Here is a 21,093-nt window from a genome sequence, read left to right on the forward strand (position 1 = left end):
ACAATTCACGTTTCATTCGTATTAATTTTGCTTTATTGCGTCATATTTTACATGACTGACCTTCCCTGGCGAATGTTTCGCTTTTGGGCTAAAAATTATGGTGGCTCAAACTTGACTATACAAGGTGCCCGACCTATACAGTAAGCGCTTTTGTAGCATTTCTCCTTAGCCTACCTAAACCCTAGAGGACGGATTTGTCCCATGGGCTTCGTATCAAGCACAACACTCTTAATACATTTTCAATATTCAGGGTGTCGACTCAAATCCAAAAATAAAATTCCCTGACTTTCCCTGATTTTTCCTGATGCTTCAAATATTTTTCCCTGACCCTCAAAACTCGAATATCAAGCTTATTTGGGCGATTTCTGGCTTAAGTTTTTAACTCTTTAGCATGGCTTATGCGAGCTGCTGAAAACTAAAGCTAGATTTCTTCATGTTTTAAGAACACATCAAAGATTCTTAACCTATTTCTTACCAGCGTTTCGAAAACGCCCTTTTCTATCGAGTCTAGGGACAGTTATGTTTGAGGTATCAACTTGACTCCAAAGAAACAAAGATTGAGAAATAATCTAATCGACCTGGGGTGACATTGCGCATCTCGTTTCGAGTGATTTTGGTTCGTTTCAACCCCGTTAAACAAATGGGCGTCTCGAACCAAAATCACTCGAAACGAGAATCGCAATATCACCCCTGTTTTTGCACAAAGCTTAGATGTTACATACAGCAAAATTACAGCCGTGTAAACATAACAAATCTTGCTAATTTTAAGTCAGCTCAAACTAGTAACTTTGCCGCTGGAAGGTGGACACATGTCTGCGGGTTTTCAGTTAAACTAAAACAAAACTTTCCTGGAAGTTTCAGCTTGTTATCTTTGCTGCAAAATCAAAAAGTATGGGGTTAAGGGATAATTTTCCAAAGATTTTTGGTACAAAAATGTGCGTTTTGCTGGCTTCGAGGTACGGCAAAACTTTAGCTAGATATATTGTTAGAAAATGTGTGCGAGTCTGCACCGTGAAGTGCGTGAGGCCTGCCATTGCCGATTTCGAGCACTACAGCGAGTGAAGTTTGACAATTGTACGGCGCAAAACAAAAAAAAAATTTACGGCAAACTGAAAGATAATCGAATCGCCACTAGACATGTAACATGTTTTAATTCAACCGATTAATCTGCGTATATTTTACACGAAAATTGATTTGATTCCAAATTTGATCAACAATATTGCCGGGTAAACAAAATTTCCCTGATTGAATTTCGTAATTCCCTGATATTCCCTGATTTCCCTGATCCAAAAATGAATTCCCTGATATTCCCTGATTTTCCAGGTTTTTCCAGGAAATCGACACCCTGATATTTATCTTGATAGTTGCATTTATGAATCATTTCTTGAAAAAAAGTTCTCTGTGCCAGAAAAACATGTTTTTGTGACGTTTAGTCACTGAATTCAGTACGCATGTTTTGAATACACGATTGAAACTCACAATATTCTACAAAATTAGCTTTCACAGCAAGAAGGTTTATAATGCGTGTACATAGAAAGCTCGAGTTACTCACACTGTAAAATCGTGATGGCTCGACCATAACAGTCAATGACCCGACACTAACAACATTACCCTACCAACGAAATAAGACGCGAGACACTGAAATATTTTGGTACCGCATAGAGATGGTCGGGTATGAAAATTTGAATACCCGAACCCGACCCGTACCCGATCAAGAAAAGAATTGAAAACCCGTACCCGACCCGAACCCGCAAGTTTATTATTTTTGATGCCCGAACCCGACCGCAACCCGACGGGTACGGGACGGGCCCGGGTACCCGACCATCTTTAGTGTTAAATGTGGTCAATAGAGATACCCGACCCGACCCGTACCCGGTTACAAAAACAAAAATTAAGTACCCGTACCCGACCCGAACCCGCAAATTATTTTTTTTCAATACCCGAACCCGACCCGAACCCGGCGGGTACGGGTACGGGTGCGGGTTTCGGGCAAATTTTCCGCTACCCGACCATCTCTAGTACCGCAGTGCGGGAAACTTTTGAAATGCGGACAATTTGAAATTTTAATTATTTTGAAAAATCCTACAGTCAGTCCACAATCATGGATCACTCACAATTATTAGTCACTTTTAGCTTTAACCGCGTATTTTTGTTAGAATATTACTCATTGAAAGAAAAAATTAATATATTCATTCTGTACTACTAAATAAGTCAATAGTACCCCAGAACGCTGAATAAAATAGTTCAGCTGTCAAACTATCGCTGAAACAGTAAACAACTGAACGTGCGGCTAGTGAATTCGTAAGCTTCGTAAATGTAAATTAAAAAGAGTTACATCTCAAAAGTCATGCTCGTATCAAAACAAAGATAAAATTTGTATTCTCCACGAGAAAAACACTTGTTTTTATATAAGTTTTACGGACATTCGAAGAAAAATAAAAGTGACTCATAATTATGCCATGAAATTCCAAGTTTTACACAATTATGATCACTTTTTCTGCAGATCACCATTGAAACTACTACCGAAAGTTTTAATTATTTTAATGCTAGTTAATGGAAATGCTTTCTTGGAAAGTAATAAGATCAACACGATGTAATCCGTCCTATTGAAGAACCTCGCAAAAACCGGCAAAATTCGTAAAGTAGTAGAGAAATATCTTACTTTGTACATATTGTATATTACGATTATGATCTATTTTACAAGTGCTACAAGCCGCACCATATTGGAAGTAACAACACGAATTCATCGTTTCTTCTCCAAGTTCAAAACATAAACAAAGCTCAATGTTGCTATTTGATGCACTAATTGTGTACAGGAACTAAACGATAAAAAATAATTTCATGTCAATGAACTGACGCAACTTTGCACATCCATTTTTCCTACTCTGAAAGTAAAATTACTTTCCAATCGTATGAAAACAAGCAAAACAATGGTATAATGGATTAAACTTAACTAAACAATATGTAAACGTCCGTTCTTTAAAACGACATTGGCTACAAATGGTTATGTTAACAAACAAATGCGTTAGAGCTATCAAAAGCGCGATTGGCAGAAGTGTTGCAAGTATCCCCGGATGACGGTTCGAATTATTCATTCCCAAATACCCTTAGGACAGAGAACGTTAACTGAATACTAAAGTTCGACTACGATAAACCAGAAAAAAACTAAACCTAAAGTGAAACTAAATTTTCTAATAGATCACTTAACATTTATTTGTACTTTTTATTTTCCTCCTCAATGTTTTCCTCCTGTAAGGGAAATTCATTCTTCGCGCTGGTGGACAATAAATGTTGGATTAGTTGATTTTGTTGATGCCGCTTATGAACAAACTTCAAGTTTCCTATCCTGTTGATGCTTTTTTTTTGTAATGTAGCTTTGTAGTATGTCTACTAATTTAGTACAATAAAATACTTCGTTTTCATTTGCTGCTACGTCGAAACATCTAAGAACTGACGGTCATTTTTTGACGGGCGATTTTTGTTAGTTGAATCCTATGTGTTGGTTTCATTTTTGTCGGATTAATTACTGTTTGTCACTATTCTCGCCTAGAATAGCCTAGTGTTGTCACTGTTTATGCCGAAAAGAGATGTCTTATGATGCTACAATATATGGGTTATTTCTTCCAAACATTTAATCGTTTATCGCAAAACATTAATTTCATTTGCGCCTATGACAGATTTTTGTTTTAGATACTTTCCATGCAAAATTTTCTAATTTTATTTCGTTCCGAATGTTCCAAAATGTGTGCTACAAAATGCCAATAGATTATGGTTATCCGACGTTCACTTTTATTCAACAGCAAAAGCAGGTATTAAGTATAAACAATTTGCATCTGCTATTTGTTTGTTGTTATTTCTATTTCTGTTTGTTGTTTTCGATGGTGATTCCTACCACTGAGAGTAGCACCCAAATGGCAAACTAATACCTAATGAAATTACTTTCCATAGCTCTATCAAAGGTCCGCCCAAATGCGGACGACACTTTAAACTCCTAGCTATTCTGAAATTGTAAGTAGTAACCGACATTAAAAAATCGCTCTGCAAATATTCGCTCTTCACACACACGTTCAACGGTGCATCGGATAAAACCTTGTTACAAGATCGATTTTGATCAAATTCAAATGCTTTAGGATGTTTTCAGTAAACTCAACTGGTGAATTCATACCAAATGCGGAATTGAATTCACGCGCAATAAAAGCCATTTTGCACCATTCAACTTCTGTGTGAAGGATCTCTAGCTTCGGAACCAGCTGTGCTGAAAAAGCAGGGCTCGAATAGTTTTGCAAATACTAAAGTTAAAGTTTTGTTTTAAAAATCTATTTTAGCCTACGAAACTGTCGACTAACACTTGCGTGTTTGCAGCAAGTGATTCGCAAAATTCATTTTCGTACTTTTCGGTTATCACAAATCGCGCTTCTTTTTTCCTTACTTTTATCGATCGTTCTGACCTCTTTCTGACCAAAGCTTACTCTTCGAAATCTATGTAATATTAATCGTCCACCATCAGGGGATGTTATATTTACGAACTTATGAAATATTCCTTTTTTCTTGTCTGTACGAAGTAATTATATTACCGTTCACAAAAGGATACGATGATTTGTTGTCACTCAACCATCTAATTTGACAAAATAAATCAAAAGTTATGCAGTTGGTTCTTGGGAATCGAACACTGATCGTTGATAATGCAGTGAAAAATAACCGCATGAATCGCATAATTTTATGTTGATAACGAGAACGAACCTTGACACGAACCAACGTGAAAAAACTCACTGTATAACTCCTCCATATTAATTAAAACACATTACAGATATTCTTGTTAATTTAAAAGAGTATAATGGCCAACCTAAAGCTTTCAATTCGTTGTGATTTCAAATAAAAGATTCTAAACTTCAAAGCATTTCCAAAATTACTCTTTGGATAACGAAAAAATAATTTCATACAGGATTAACCAGTTAGGATCTGAGATAAAAGCTTCATACCAAATTGGAAATAATTCAATTTTTTTAAAATCATAACTAACTTTCCTGTTTAGGGTCCCCTTTAATGGTAGAATAATGATTCGTCAAAAACTGTGGACTTCATTAAAAGCAAAAAAACGTAATCAGTTGATTTCAAAACTAGTTTTTACTCATAGATGGTGCTATAGACGAATCAACCCAAATGTCTCTATTTGTAATTTTAAAAACAAATAAGCTTGGAGTTCACATCACAAGCAAAATTAAATCAATGTGCAAAAAACCACAAATCCGTCAGTCAAACTAGCGTAGTTCGTTCTCATTTAAAAAAAAATCCAGAACCATTTATTCTGTCGAAAATTTTCCACTCGTACATGACAATCTTAGAGCACTAGATTCTCTTAACCGGACCCAGCACAGACATGGTGGTCCGTGCCGTTTGTCTCGGGCACAATTTCGGTACTGCTTCGACCGCTATCGCTGTTGCTGGCCCCACCGCAGCCGCCAGCAGCTTTACGCCGTTCGCCACCGCCGCCAACGACACTGATGTCACGTCCATCGTCATCGTCAGCATCATCATCGTCATCACCATCGATGCCGCCGACGCAGCCGCCGATGCCGCCTCCACCGCTTCTATTCTTATGACAACCATCCTCTTCGATATCGTCGTTATCGCCAGGATCCCGACCAGAGGAACCATTGTAACAGGAACTAACGGAAAATAACGCGTGCAGTTTATGGTGCTTATGATGTCCGGATTGGGTGCTAAACAATGGCGGACCATGGTTGGTGCTACCCGTTCCGAACGTGGACGAGGAAAGTGAGGATGAGTTCGAGGATGATACCGACGAGGACGAGAACGACGACAGTAGACCGCCGATGATGGGCAGCGAATCGCGTCTCGGTTGATCATTGGCTGTAGTTGAACCAGCAACAGCACTAGGATCATTACTTATGCTACGGCCTACCACTTTAACGGGGCTTGCTACCGGACTTGAAGGGTTTGACCCTTGACTATTGATTGGCTGTTGTTTTTGCTGCTGCTGCTGTTGCTGATGCTGGGCATTCACTGCAGAGCGCGACATTAGATTGAAAATATCACATTTATTGGTACTACTACCGTTGACATTGCTGCTTTTGCTGCTGTTACCGTTGTCATTCGTACCGGGTTTATTGTTAGACTTACAATTATGGTTACTGCTAGCATGAGCACTTAAACTAAGAATCGCATTAGTTGACATTCGGCGCAGTTTGCTGTTGAGTTTGTGGGCGGCGCTGGTGACCACCGATTCCACCGCCGAGGCCGACTTTCGGATAGGCGATTTCATCGTGCTAGTCGACACCGGCGGGGATACCGACGATGGCAACTCATGCGGACAAGAAGCGATCGACGAAGCCACTCGACTCGAGCTCGGAACATTACCATGCGGATCGTCCTCATCACAGGGATGATGATTTCGTTGATGATGGGGTGGATGATAGAACTGTTGCTGCCGATGGCCGGCAGCAGGGATTTTATTGCGACTATCGTTATCGTTGTTGCCGTTGTTGGACGCAGTGGAGGTGGTGGTGGTTGTGGTGGTGGTAATAGTGGTGGCTGTAGTGATGGATTGATGGTGGTGACGTATGCTGTTGATAACGGACCCTGTTGGTGGGGTGGTAAGTTTGGCGTTAGTACTGGTCGGTTGGGCAGTACTGGGAAATTTTACTATTTTATGACTATTTTAAATTTGGATCTCTGACATGTAGGCTTGTAATGACAGATTACGAACACTGTTAGCGATGCACATCGAATGAAAATGAGTTATACAGCAAGCATGATTTTAACGTTACAAACAGAGCAGACAAAATTATAGGAAAATAAACAACAAATGATACTATAGGTGAACTGAAATCGACAATTAATTTCAGGACCAGCACCCCCGAACGCAAACTTTACCAGGTGATGCAGATTTGACGTAATGATAATATGCACTTGAATTATGAAACACTTATGTTACGTATGATAATCGCATTACCGAATAAACTAACGGGTAATTATCTCCATCGCATTTAACTTCAATACAGATGCATACAGCACGCAATATAACTGGTTATACTTTGAAACTAATGTAAGCATTTATTTGGTTTTATTTCATTTTAAAATTGAAGATAGCTGAAAATAATATAGTAAATACGACACCAAATCCCCAGTCCGCAGAAAAAAGAAGGTTACAATATTTTAGAAAAGAAACCGATAGCCAAAATCAAATAGTCAGAGAGTCAGAAGCAGCGAAGTAAAAGTACTAATTTAATGAACTATAGATAACAGAATCGTAAAAGTAATTCTAGCGAAAATTCTATTGTACTGATTTTTTTTTAACACGGGGGCTGAAACATTGATTCTAAATTCACAGGAAATACGATCAAATACTACATATTGTAAGACCTGGCAAACAACATGCTCTGTTTTTTTCTTTGAGATTCATTGGAATTAAAATAAGTTGAGTTGAAATTTCCCACATCGTTGTTAATTGTTTGGCTTCTTATACAAGAAAAGCAAAGAATGTCCTTGTGCGAAGCAATACACTGACGAAGCAATACATAAGACGAATATTGGATTGAATTTATGTGAATAAAAGTTACACCTGAAGATCCATATAAACACAAACTTCGATTTTTTTTTGGGCAAATTGATGTGCTGCAGCGAATTGCTAATTGGGTCTCGGCCCGACTCGCGAGTTAACCAACCAAAATAAGCCGAAAATATAAACATGGATTGTGAAAATTTAATATTTTAAATAAAAATATCTAATAAATGAATGGAATGGAATAAATGGATAAATTCGTCACTACTAATATATATTTCGACTCTAGCAGCCAGTGTTAGCTATTCAAAGCGTTAAAATACTTTAATTCGTATACGTTAAAAGATATTCGAAATCATTTGTTTGAGAAACCCCACATGTGCTTTTGACACAATTGTAGAAACTCATAAAATTGACTCATGTCAAATAGCGCTTGTGGGGTTTCTCAAACAAACGATTTCGAATATCTTTTAAAGTACGAATAAAAGCATTTTAACGTTTTGAATAGCTAACACTGGCTACTAGAGTCGAAATGTACATTAGTAGTGACGAATTTCTCCATTTGAGCCACCCAATAATAATATTAATCCCTATAGTATAAAGTACCAAACAGTCATTCTGTCTTGAAATATTACCGAATCTTACTGGATTCTGCATATTTTTTCCAGCGTTAAAGGAAGGATCTAGCTTCAAAATTCCACTTTGAATCTGAAACACAAACAAAAGTTCACACTTCGAAATAATCTTATAAATTTACTTCTTTTGACATGTTTATAAATGGAACATCGTTAATCCTATAAAATTACGTGTTATTTCACTTATAGAATTATTTATTACATTGAGCTTGATGTAAAAATAGATCTTTAAACACGGCTTAGATTATTTACCTTTTATTTAATGAAAAATAATCCTAATAACCGGTTGCGAAATCTGTCGATATGAAAGGGTCAAGTTCTTAAGGACGCTTATACCCACAGCTTTGCATTGCTTTTTAATGGAAAAATATATCTGATTTTTGATAGGTTTTAATAATTTATGTGCATTTTAGTTTACGTCGAATGTGACATTCATTTTTTGTTCTGTGTTGTAATCATTCTAATTAAAATTTGAGAGCTGGCTGATTGATTAACGGGTGGCAACTAAAATTTTGGAATTTTTTTCTCAAGCTGTCAAAAAAAGATTAAGATACATGAAGAAGATCTGATTTACCGAAATCAAAGATACATTATCCATTGTTGAAAAAAACTATAGGGTATACAGCCGTAGGGACTGTACGGAAGGGTAACGTAAAACTATATCAGATCATTAGATCAAAGATTAATGTAATCTGCATTTCTGGCATAAGTATGTTTATAAGAATCTGTGAGTGCCATTGTTTAAGTGAATGTTTAAAAGAGAGGAACGAAATTTTCAGACTCAATTCTTCATTGTATGCAATGGTGGCTTTGAAAATAAGTGGATGGGGATCATTGCCACTTTTGAGACAGAGATTGCTTTAAAAATCATTTGTGTGCATCATAAAGGTTGAAACAGTAATGAATAACCAGCCCACTGATTATTGTACTAAATGCGTAGCTTGACATGTTTCAAAAATCCTACTTTAACTCGCTTGTGGCCTTTAAAAGGGCCATTGGTTACAAATGCATTAAAGCCAAAGCACGTTCATTGCGAATTTGAAGTGCCAGCCGAATGTTATTCTCTTTTGACATGAATGGCAACAGGCACGTAAGTTAGCGGCGCCGATTCACTTTCTCTTGCTCCGAGAAGGTTTTACTAGTTTACTTTCACAGCTTAGCTGCTTGGTGCATAGCAGAAAATATGGCACACACGCAAAAATTTCTGTTTCATTTGCATGAGAGTCCTTATCCTTCAATCACAGGGGTTAGGGTCTCAAACCATTATAAAATAAAGTCATGCCTCCAAAAAACCCCACATGCCAAATTTAGTTCCATTTGCTTGATTAGTTCTCAACTGGGAGTTCAATGGGAGCCCCCCCCCCCTCCTCTTAGAAGGGGAAAGGATCTCAGTACACCATAGAAAAAATTCATACCTCCAGAAACCCACACATGCCAAATTTAGTTCCATTTGCTTGATTAGTTCTCGAGATCTGAGGAAATTTGTATTTCATTTGTATGAGAACCCCCCTCCTAAGGAGGGGAGGGGTCTCAATTTACCATAGAAAAACTTACCCCATCTGCCAAATTTGGTTCCATTTGCTTGGCTAGTTCTCGAGTTTTGAGGAAATTTCTGTTTCATTTGTATAGGAGCCCCCCCCCCCCTCTTACGCCCTTCATAAAATTGCTCTCTTACCCCCTCAATAAAATTGCTGGTCATTTTATCTATCCAACGACATATAAATTGTTCAATTATGTTCAGTAGTTTAGTAGTTACTACCATTTGAAATCTTTCATTCAAACGTTACACTTCTATTTTCGTTTTCACAAAGTGCTACCCAGTCCCAGTATAGTAAACAAAGACGTAGTCCTACGTCAAAAAAATTAGTGTACATTTGAAAACGGTCAGTAGTCAGCTGTTCGGCGAAGCTTTCGTTTGATGTCGGAACAGGAGCGTTGTACGACCGTCATGTCAACATGGCGAATGCATCTCTTAATTCTACCAATCAACTGTTCAACTGTTAATTCGTGACTCTCCAGTTATTTTTGTACACCAAGAACCTCAAACTCCCGAAGAAATTTTTGATTGGGCGACACTGAGACAGATTCGTCAGGTTGTGGTTTGGGATCGAATGAGTTCCTGAATAACGATTGAGTTTTTTTTTTCAATGCGGTTTCACAAGAATGGCCTTTTCGATAACCCGACGGTTCCGGAATCAACAAAGAATTCTAACTCAGAGTTTTGTTTCCCGGCTTTGCAGTCAAGATGCTGATAAAAACAACGTTTTTCTTCTACTTCCGACGTTTCGATTTGTATTGAATCTTTTTCAAGGATTAGAAAATTTTCGTTTTTCGTCTAGTGGCTCTATTCAGTTGAGCATTAATGGTCACTTCTTTTAACGGTGCTAGCATTCGTTTTTGCATTACAATTTTGTATAAAAATTATCACAAAATATCACAATTTAAAAAACCTTAAAATCTGAATTGAAAATCTGAGCCACTAGACGAAAAACGAAAATTTTCTAATTCTTGAAAAAGATTTAATACAAATCGAAACGTCGGAAGTAGACGAAAAACGTTCGTTTTTATCAGCATTTTGACTGCAAACCGAAAAACAAAACTCTGCAAAGATACTCAGTCGAAAGCTACAATAAGAATTCGAACTCAAATATTCCAGCAGCTGACATTTAACAGCAAGGTTTGGGTTTTTTTCTGAAGTACCAGAAAAGTCCTCAACTCTCTTTTCGGAACATCGGACAACAACTCGGAATCGTTCAGTCAACGGTGAGTCATGTGCCGAAGAAGACTTCAAATCGTGACAAACGATAGAATACGATATCAAAGTCACGGACCTGGAAATTGTACACCCAGATGCTGATGAAGCCTCATTGTCTCATCATGGATGATGAGACTTACGTTAAGGCGGACTTTCGGCAGCTTCCGGAGCTACCGTTCTTTACCGCTCAGCACAAGTTTGAAGTAACTTCAAGTAAGGAAGTAGAAACTTTCAAAGTTTGCAACTGAGCAGATCTACCTCAAGGAGTGTCTACAGAAGCGTCTGCTTCCTTTGTTGAAGCAACACGTGGGCCCTACGATCTTCTGTCCGTATCTAGCTTCGTGCCACTATTCGAAGGATGTCCTGGAGTGGTACGAAGCCAACGGGGTTACTTTCGTACCCAAGGACATGAACCACTCCAACGCACCGGAATTAAGACCCATCGAAGAATACTGGGCTATTTTGAAGCAGGCATTACGGAAGCATCCCATGGAGGTCAAATCTGAGGAAGACATGAAGAAAAAGTGGGTTTCCGTACAGAAGAAGCTACAGCCAGATGCTGTAGAAAATTTTTTGAGTGGAGTTCAGCGTAAGGTGAGAGCACACGGTTATGGTATTAAAGTTGCATGAAATAAATATGCCAAAAGCTTACTAATGGATTATATTTTATTATCTGGAAGTTTGAAAAGGATCGGTCAACTAGGTAATATTCTACTGTGTTTTTTCCGTGTCAATTCGACGAAATCTAGATCAGTCTGGACGTAGGATGGCCAAGGAACAGGGAATTTTGCAATCAACCTTGAATATTTCGAAATATGATCGATTCGATTGATTTTTTTTAATAAAAAACAACTGGTGCACTGTTTAACTGAAAAGCAAAAGGTTGCAAGAGTCGAAAGATGTCGTCAGTTGCTCAAGCGGCATGGCAATTGTGAAATTCTATTTTCAGACGAAAAAATGTTCCTGTCATTTCCCATCACGTCCATCGATCGATCTGTAGTCCCAACTTCCTACAGAACCTTGAACCTGGTGCTTTTTGAAGAGCCATATGCTTCCCATCGACAAAAAGCACTACAAGAATGCACCATAGTGCTTCTAACAAGATTCTGCACCGTCTCACCAGGCGAAAGTTACACAGGTTTGGTGTGCGGACAATTTTCCGGATTTATTTTTTTCTAGAGAGTGGCCTGCCTTTTCGCCTGATTTGAATCCTCTCGACTTCTATGCATGGGGTTACGTGATGCTAGGTAAACAAGGGATCACCAAAGAATTCACTGCAGATACTTTCAAGCAACGTTTGGAAAAAAAATTGGAATGAAATGCCTAGGTCCTAGGACATCGTGCGTGCCAACTGTAACGCTTTTCAACGACGATTTCTGGTCGACGACTGGTAATTAAAGGACTAATTTAAGACAAATGTTATGGATATACTTTACACGAAATCACTCAAAATTCAAATTTATGCAAACGCCTTTTTGTGACCATTTACTTTACTGAAAGTTATTACTATTCGCACAGTATAGAAATTTACATGATTTTTCACGTAGAAGGAACGTGTCGATTTTTTAGAGTGTAAATTAACCTTTCTAAGGTGGAGCATTTGAGATATTGGAGACGGTCAGCCACTGACTGAGTTTGTTGGCGGGGAAATTCTAAAGACATCGCACCTGGATAATATTCGAAGGTCTACATCATTTTTAGCACCGCGAAACTCACTAAATGGCCGTAACGTTTTTTTTCAATATTTCTTCATTAAATTTGCGAAATTCTCCGAAAATTTTTACTGTTTTCATAATACCTACAAGTAGCGGACCATGTGCCTGAAGTTATTACAATGTTCCGTAGGGGACCCTGATGTGGCTATTTTAGATTCTTTTGTCAAATTTTTGAAATTTGTTTGAAACATGTTGATTTATTCAAACAAATTATTCGACTGTGGTCATATCAGTTCTTTTCAGAGTAAAATTGAAGTTCCCATTCGGCAATTTGACTATCAACAGACGGAGCCAGTGGTACGATTTGTGTCTAAAAATAACTCAACTCGCCAGTGCTGGTGGAGTTTAAAATCAGCGGAGTGCTATCCCTATCTTAACGAACGGTGTTTGACAGTCCACTTAACGAAGGGCGCTATTGCAAGAAATCCAAGAAATAGCGCCCGTCTGACAGGTAGATTTGCTGCCAACCTTGTCGAGATGTGCTGAGATGTTGGCAATAAAAACATGGTACCCATCACAAGCCCCTGTTTAAAATACGTCAGCATCCCACATTTAATAAGGAGGGGGGGGGATTGTGGAGTCTCCTTTTTTTGCAGTCCACTGTAGTTTAAAGGTTCACCAAGATCGGCGGTCCACTGGGCCTGAAAGAAGAAGTGGGTTCGAATCCAGTTATAATAGGATCCGAATATAGCTTATTTCGATTCGCGTATCCCCTAGCTTGACACCATTCCTTACATAATTTTTCACTCTTTCTCCTTCACGCCTTGACCCTGTCTGGATACCATGCCTGTCTGGATACCTTGCCTGTCTGGATACTTTCAACGGGTCAACCTTTGTGGACAATTGGAAGTTAAATTAATTAACGTCAGCTTGGTTATATAAAATCGAAAATCAGTTTACACCAAGAGAAGGGTTTGGTTTAAACTTATATGAGAAACGTTTCGTTGAATGTGAAATATCAATATCAGTGTTATAGGTGTTATATGATGTTATACAATCAATAAATATGTCCAACTAAAAAAGAAATTCAGAACCATACATTGTCACACTGAAAAGCGCTTAGTAAAACGATAGTTAATGTAGTCCCTCTCTCACAAATCATGAAAAAAGAAGTCAACATGAAACTTATTATACCGCATTAGGATCGTATTTACGAAACAAAGTTTTAGCTTTACACCCATTGAACCCATTCATGCAATTTCCATTAGTTTTAATTCGATAGAAACAGCCGAATTGAAACTAATAAAATTAGATGGTTATCTATGATTTTAAATCAAATGTCAAACAAACACAAAACATATCCCGAAAATCTAAACTTTCTTTTTTTTTCATTTGTTTAGCTAAAATAAAAATCTAGCGTCCTGTGAAGCCTTTAGTCCATGTTAGCTTACGCCAGTCAGTGGTCACAAATTGATAGCCAAGCATTCCCAAACAGGAAAAAATGAAACTTACCATTCTAAATATTTGTATGCAAACAGAGGACCTACAAAAATTTTACTTCTTTTTCTTTTTCAAAATACCTGACGCGCGTTAACTGTAAACGTTGCTGCAAATAAATCGGAAACGAAAGATCTCAAAAATATTTGCAAAAGAAGTCAAACATTGTCTGCATCTCTTGTAAATTTCTCAACGGTAAAATAAAAAAGACACGGGATCTCAAATGAAAAGCAACTTAGTATTTCGACAAAATAATCGTTCTTATTCAATTTTATGTTTTTTTTTCATCGCTTTCTATTTTGCTCTCTCTTTCTATAATTATTGGTGTATAAAAGATAATTACACTTACAACAGAATAAAATAATCAATTAAAAAATCTCTTAACGCTATTGTATAGAACCTTCACTTAAGTAGTTCTCTATCTCAAGCATTCGACAAATTTTGTTCTTCAGCTTTAAACCTGCCCTACACAGATGCATAGCAAATACGAAAAACAAAAAGAAAAATTAAACCAAAACGCAACGGATGCGGGGAATAAAAGAGTAAAACAAGCAAGACCTTCGAACTTGGTTCCCTTGACACAGGTATCGATACTCTAAAACACAGATATAATCTCTCCAAGTCGCTAAGAGCACGAATACAGCTATAGACACACAACAACAACTATACTTGTTCGAACGGAACACGCACCCATACGTAAACAGCACAGCCGCAGAGGTATTGAGAGAAAGGTAAGGAAGGCGGGAAATGTGGAATTAGGTTTGAGCACCTTAGTCAATCGGCTTTTTTGGCCTCCGTCGTCGTCGGCGTTGTCGTCGTCGTCGCCGTTGTCGTTCTCGTTGTCATCGTCGGTGAAGCCGTCGAAGGTACTTCCGTTGCCGGTTTCACATGGCTACCGTTGGACGCGGGCATCATGGCAGCTTTTAGTTCCTGGCCTAATTCTCTGAAGGAGAATGGAGAGCAGCGATTAACTCTGGGTGCAATTGGACTGTTTCCGCCGCTAGTGCTAGTCGAGGGAACCTGCAGTTCGTTGTCCAGCGACTTTCGAGAAGAACTCCCCCGGGAGACAATAGTTTGTAGAATTCTATCGCAAAAACTGGAATTCTCCGATTTGGGGACTAAACTATAAGATCGGGGTACCGGTTTGCTGTCCACTTGTTGCTGTTCTTGCACAAGAGGAACAGTTTTATCACACGTGCTTTTGACGTCAGTAGAAGTAGCGGCCAATGGGTTATTCGGATTGGTTTTATTTGTGGGAGTCTGGGATGGACTAACGTCGAAGCCTATCTTTAACCGCTGTTCACTAGGCTTGGCTATTACGATGGCGCACTCGCTGTCTGGAATGGCCTGCAAAGGCCGAGATTCCGCAGATGCAAGATTCTGCTTCATCAACTGACCTGGACTTTTACAGGGCGATTCGAAACTAAGCTGTTTATCACAAATTGATGAGTAGTAATCGAGCGACAGAAGGTTCTCTTTTGAGGCAGTTAGAGGTGGGGTTTTGGGACTAGCACTAGCCACTGGAATTGAACTAGATATTAAACTTCCGACAGGTGATTGGGTGAACGAGACGATGTTGCTGTTTTTCGCCAGAACTTCCTTCAAAGTGGAATCGCTGCGCATTGTTTTCAACCATTGAAGCTTTTGGAAACGGCTTTTACCACTTTTCACTTTGTTCTGTTTACCACTGACCGACGAGGCACCTGAGATAGTACTGGCGCTTGATCCAAAGTCCCTACTGATTGAACTAGATTTAAACGACTTTTTCTTTTTCCGCTTCAATCCAATAATTGTTATTGGCCAAATTGCATGGTTAGTAGCTGAGGAAGCAATCTTTGTTAATGGCTCAACAGAAGTAGAAGAAATAGGAGAAAGCTTGCCACTATTGCCAATACTATTACGAAGAGTATTATTGCTAGAACTACTACTAATGCGATTGCTTTCATGCTGAAGCTTGGCCAGCGTACGAAGTGATGCTACGTTATTCACCTCATCTAATGAAAAAGACGCAGAATCCGCGGCCGATGTACTAACTAATGATTGGTTTAATTTTGCACTACCGTTACTAAGTCTACCACTATTATTTTTAAAGCTAAAACTATCACTAGGGTTAGATTCCGAGGGCTTCGAATCACTGCTGTAGTTGTTGCTGCTGCTGTTTTGCGGAGTACCACTTTTGTCAGAACTGTTGCGGACAAATGGTGGGGACATGTTTGGGGGAGTGGTAGTGGCAATGAGAAGAGTAGGAAGAGGCGTAGGAGAAGCAGGATGAGATGGTGATGCATTGCTACCAGCGGCACTGACCCCCGCGGCACAACTACCGTAGTAATAATTATCGTTTCGATAGTACAAATTGGCTACATTATCGCTAGGCTGCGCTAGTAGTAGCGGAGGACAACACTCACCGGAATCCCAGCCTTCCTCCTCGGTGGATGACTCCGAGCTGGACGTTTCCGAGTACTCCACACAATGATTGTTTTCGTATTCTTCGCACATGTCACACCGCTGGTCGTGAAGCATTGTCTGGGAAATTTGCTGCTGTTGCGTGGAAATTTGCGGCTGATGATGGTTGCACTGCGCGCCATGAACCCCCGACTTGATGTTCCCGTCGATACAATTTAGGTTCTGATAATTGGTTACCGTCGGCCAGTACGGTTCACTGTTCAGCTGTCGGTGGTGAGCAATGGGATTCTGTCCCAAGGATTGCTGAAACAATCTCTGCTGATGTTGCGGTTGTGGCTGCGAGTGCGGTAGGTGCTGTTGCGTGCTGTTATTTTCCATGTTGCACTTGATAATGGGTGAGTTCGTCACGGGGTCCACCGGTGAATGACACTTTTTCAGACTAACATTGTCTGAATATTTACCCGGTGGTACCCTTCGGAGGACCATTTTTACCTAAAACGAAAAAAGGTCTGTCAACGCACAGTAACGTATGGTCGTATACGACGAGAAACGAAAGTTTTAATTTAAATAAAAAAAAATTCACCTAACTTGATTCAATTGATTATTAATTCATTTATCAATACCCAAGAAGACGATACAGTGATACCGAAAAAATCCATTCGCTCGGAAATTTTTAGTATCACAGAAATTGACCCGGAACCATATGAAACACTCAAAATTAAGGGAAGATGATTCCACAGCACAATTAAATCCGCCAACCACTAGTACGCAACTAGAAGAAGCGGATTTAGTCGTAGGTAGTTAATTTGAGTAATAAATTTATTGTTTCGCTTTTTAGTTACTTTTACAGCTTAGGTCAGCTTAGCTTAGTAACATCTGCGGGGCTAGGATTTGAACTCAAGTTCTCGGCATGCGATACTATAACATTATTATTTGTCTTGGTTTAGCCTAGATGATGCGTGAGAGTACCATGATGGTGCTCCTTCGAGACAGTTACATTGGGGCTAAGCAACGAACGAGAAACTAGAGAATTCGGACCGTGCGGATCGGCATAAACCTTGATCACCAGAACTAACTAACGATTGAAAGCTCGGGATGCGAAACTGTTGATCTCTCTGTTCCTTAGAATACACTCTCGTACTTTCCGATTAAAGAACCGCATACTCAACATCATAGTTCGTAGATTTACTAGCTGGAAATGATCTATGATTGGTATGTTTCGAGATGGTTACTATGAACGTACAGTTGCTATCTATGCTATCTAAAATATCAACTATTCAAAGCTTAGGTTGTTCTAAAGGAGTAGTTCAAACCCCTTATCGGAAAGCGCAGTACACAGCTAACAGAAAGAACCATCGACTTACTTGCTTCCAGGGATATGGCTATGACAACGGAAAAAATCATCGTTGTGGCTAAAAACGTTCGGTTCCAGCTCACACCACGGTACAACCTCGCGAAGCTGAAGTGAACTAACGTCGCCAAAGGCCACACCCAGCCGCTCGTAGTTACGCTGCCGGAAGCTAACCATCAGAACGTAGAACAATACAGATAAGAAGAATAACACCGCCGCCAGAGTTAAGGCCCAGACACAATGCATACGGATTTTACTACGTTGCGGAAATTTGACAGAAAACCCATGGAAAAACTGCCAAACTGCCGCGACGTAGTAAAATCCGTATGCATTGTGTCTGAGCCTTTACCCGGAAGGAGCATCGAATACAACTCTGGCTCTCTTAACCCGTTATGACCCGGGTATACCTAAATTTGGACCAAATGAAGTGAAATTCTGTAATCTATTATATTATGGCTCGAATGTGTCGGGAAACGCAAAATCGTCATTTGGAATGCTTTCAAGGCCAAAATATCGCAGGTTAAATATTTTATAGGCTCAGTTTCAATCCAACAAATTACAAAGTTTTTTACAGATTTCTTTTCGAATTTTGTGATAGACTTTACATATAAATACTAATTTACATGTCAGGTAATGTTTCGTCACTAAATGTAGACTTTTTCATGCGTTTTGGAGACAAAAATTTTTTCGCCGTTTTTTTCAACTTTTTTTCCGCCGTTTTTTCAACTTTTTTTCCGCCATTTGTCACAACTTTGAACTGTTGAAAATACAGATGAAATGACAAAAACTGACAAATTATGTCACACACACATCAGATTGATGTCTTATCTCTCTTGTAGTGATATATTAACAATGCTAACTGTTGAAATTCAGCAGTAAACAGGTTTTGAAGACGAGGTATGATATATCATACGCTGGGTCATAATGGGTTAAGCCTCAAGCCTGCTTGCTCGAGAGCTACATCGTTTCGGAGTGGAGATCGCTGCTATTCAGGTAGTTCGGTAACCAAATTTCGGAGAAAGGGAGTTTTGCAGTAGACACATAGATGACCGTCTATATGTATTCAGAATTAAGGGCAAATTCTTCAACTACAGCCTAATTAACGTATTAACGCACCGACAAAATACCGATAAAATCGATGATGCTAAGGAAGAGTTGTACGATAGATTTGAGAGGACCTATGGAGAGTGCCTAAAATGTGATGTAAAAATCATTATCGGACATATAAATACGCAGATCGGGGCGGAGGAATTCTAACGTCCTCTGATTGGTAGACACGAGCTTCGTCTGTCGACCAACCATTACGGTTTGAGACTCATAAACTTCGCCGCGGCTATCTGTCATAAGTATGGCCATCTTTAGCGCTTAATTTCCACGTCTGTATAATCGGAAACACACCTGGAGCCATCCAAATGGAGACGTTAGCACTCAGATCAATCATGTCTTGATTGAAGGTCGACACCTTTCCGGATGCCATCGATGTACAGTCTTTTCGGGGACCAAACATCGACACTGACCACTCGTCGTGTGAAGGATTCGCGTAAGGTTATCGAACACGGCGAAGGTTCGCTCTGAGAGGACGCTATGTTTCAACATCAAGCGGTTGACGGCAGATGGTGTGGCAGGGGAATGCGCCAGAAGCTTGATCAACGAATCGCAGAACAGCAGAATGAAAGGAAAGAAGATATAAGTGGGCTGTTGAGGAACCTCCACAACTACGAGAGAGGTAGTAGGCTCCACGCGTAGAAGACAGCGTAACAGCTGGTTTGACGCCGAATGCCTGAAAGTGCTAGATGAGAAGAACCAGCCTAGGAGTCACCTGCTCATCTTGGCAACACGTCATAACCGAGAAAGGTATAAAGAAACTAGAGCTGCGGAAAAAAGAACTCACAGTATAAGAAACACGAATACGAGGAGCATGTGCTCGCCGGCACAGAGGAGTGATTCGCTAGCAACGACACACAGAGTTTCTACAAGACGGCGAGGTGCAGAAATTTTACCGTGCCTTTGTTGTGCAATGGTAATGCTGGCAACCTGCTTACTGATAAAACGGATACTGATAAATCCAGGTGGAAGGAGCACTTCCAGACGCTGTTGCATGAAGAGGTCAACACGGAGATCAGCAGAAATAGAATAAGAATTGTGAGCGATGGCCAAGCTGTAGAGCCACCAAAACAGGAGAAAGCCAAGAAGGCAATTAATGAGCTGTACAATGGTAAGGCTACTGCAAAGGACGGTATTCCGACTGAACTTCTAAAAGCCGGAAGCGAGCAACTGTACGAAGCAATCCACCGGAGGATCATCAGGATTTAAAAGCAAGAACAAATGCCGGAGGAGTGGTTGGATGGCCTCCTATGCCCTTTTTTTAAAAAAAAGGACCTCGACTAGAGTGAAAAAACTATCGAGGCATTACATTGCCCAATTCTGCCATTAAACGCTAGTAACGCACTTGGTATAAAACAGTTGGACTGACTGTTATATGACTAATTTATGTCGTAAATAAGTTGATATAATTAAAGTATCGTAAGTGTTCTTACTTGGGAGGTGCTCTCCCGTATCCTTTTTTATAGACTGGGACTTACTAGACATGTTCATGTCAAATACAATTTGCAGACTCATCCTATGTTTGTGAACTTTAAGGCAGTGTACGATTCAGTCTAACGAAATGAGCTATAGCAGAGAATGCTAGAACATGGTGTTCTGACGAAACAAGTTACACTGATTCGTGCAACGCTGAATGGGTCAAAACATGCATCAGAATAACGGGTGAGATCTCAGCCGCTGTCATGCAATTGGATGGATATAACGAAGCGAATGCACTCCCTAACCTGCTATTCAACATTGTCTTGGAAGGTGCAATATGAATAGGAAACGTGGAAGGTAACGGGACTGTTATCACGAAATCTCACATGCTTGGTGGAGCTGGATGTCGAGTGATATGAAGTAGTGGAGGAATTCATATTCCTTCGTACGCTAGTAACATGTGACAATGGTGTAAGCTGCGAGGAAACACGACGAATTGCAGCTGCCAATCGGGCTTTCTTCGGATCACGTAGCCAGCTGAAATCTCGCATTTTGCAAATTTACACAAAACTAGCGCTGCACAGAACGCTAATGCCTTTTCGGTGGCTTCCTTCACCGGCAAGAATCATGGACGCTAATCGACAAGTGCTTGGAGTTTTTGAGCGTAAAATTCGGCGATCTATACATGATGGCAAAATAGAAAACGGATTGTGGCGCAGAAGCACAAACTATGAGCTGTGTCAAGTATGTAA

At 39.6% G+C, this 21,093-nt stretch overlaps 1 protein-coding gene across 6 annotated transcripts in view; it reads right to left on the bottom strand.

Annotated features, from left to right (window-relative positions):
• Positions 1 to 3,202: 3,202 nt before the first annotated feature.
• Positions 3,203 to 21,093, bottom strand: part of LOC128744612 (uncharacterized) — a 115,681-nt gene continuing 97,790 nt past the window's right edge. For 5 of the 6 annotated variants that reach the window (XM_053841746.1, XM_053841747.1, XM_053841748.1 and 2 more), the window contains exon 8: positions 14,312 to 16,959. In XM_053841746.1, coding sequence (XP_053697721.1) covers positions 14,839 to 16,959 — 2,121 coding nt within the window. In that variant the 3' untranslated portion in view covers positions 14,312 to 14,838. Of the gene's footprint in view, positions 6,601 to 14,311; positions 16,960 to 21,093 lie in introns of those variants that run through there. The other variant, XM_053841750.1, reaches the window with a different exon arrangement.

Source organism: Sabethes cyaneus, chromosome 3, assembly GCF_943734655.1.
Source record: "Sabethes cyaneus chromosome 3, idSabCyanKW18_F2, whole genome shotgun sequence".
In the NCBI taxonomy this organism is placed as follows: Eukaryota; Metazoa; Arthropoda; class Insecta; order Diptera; family Culicidae; genus Sabethes; species Sabethes cyaneus.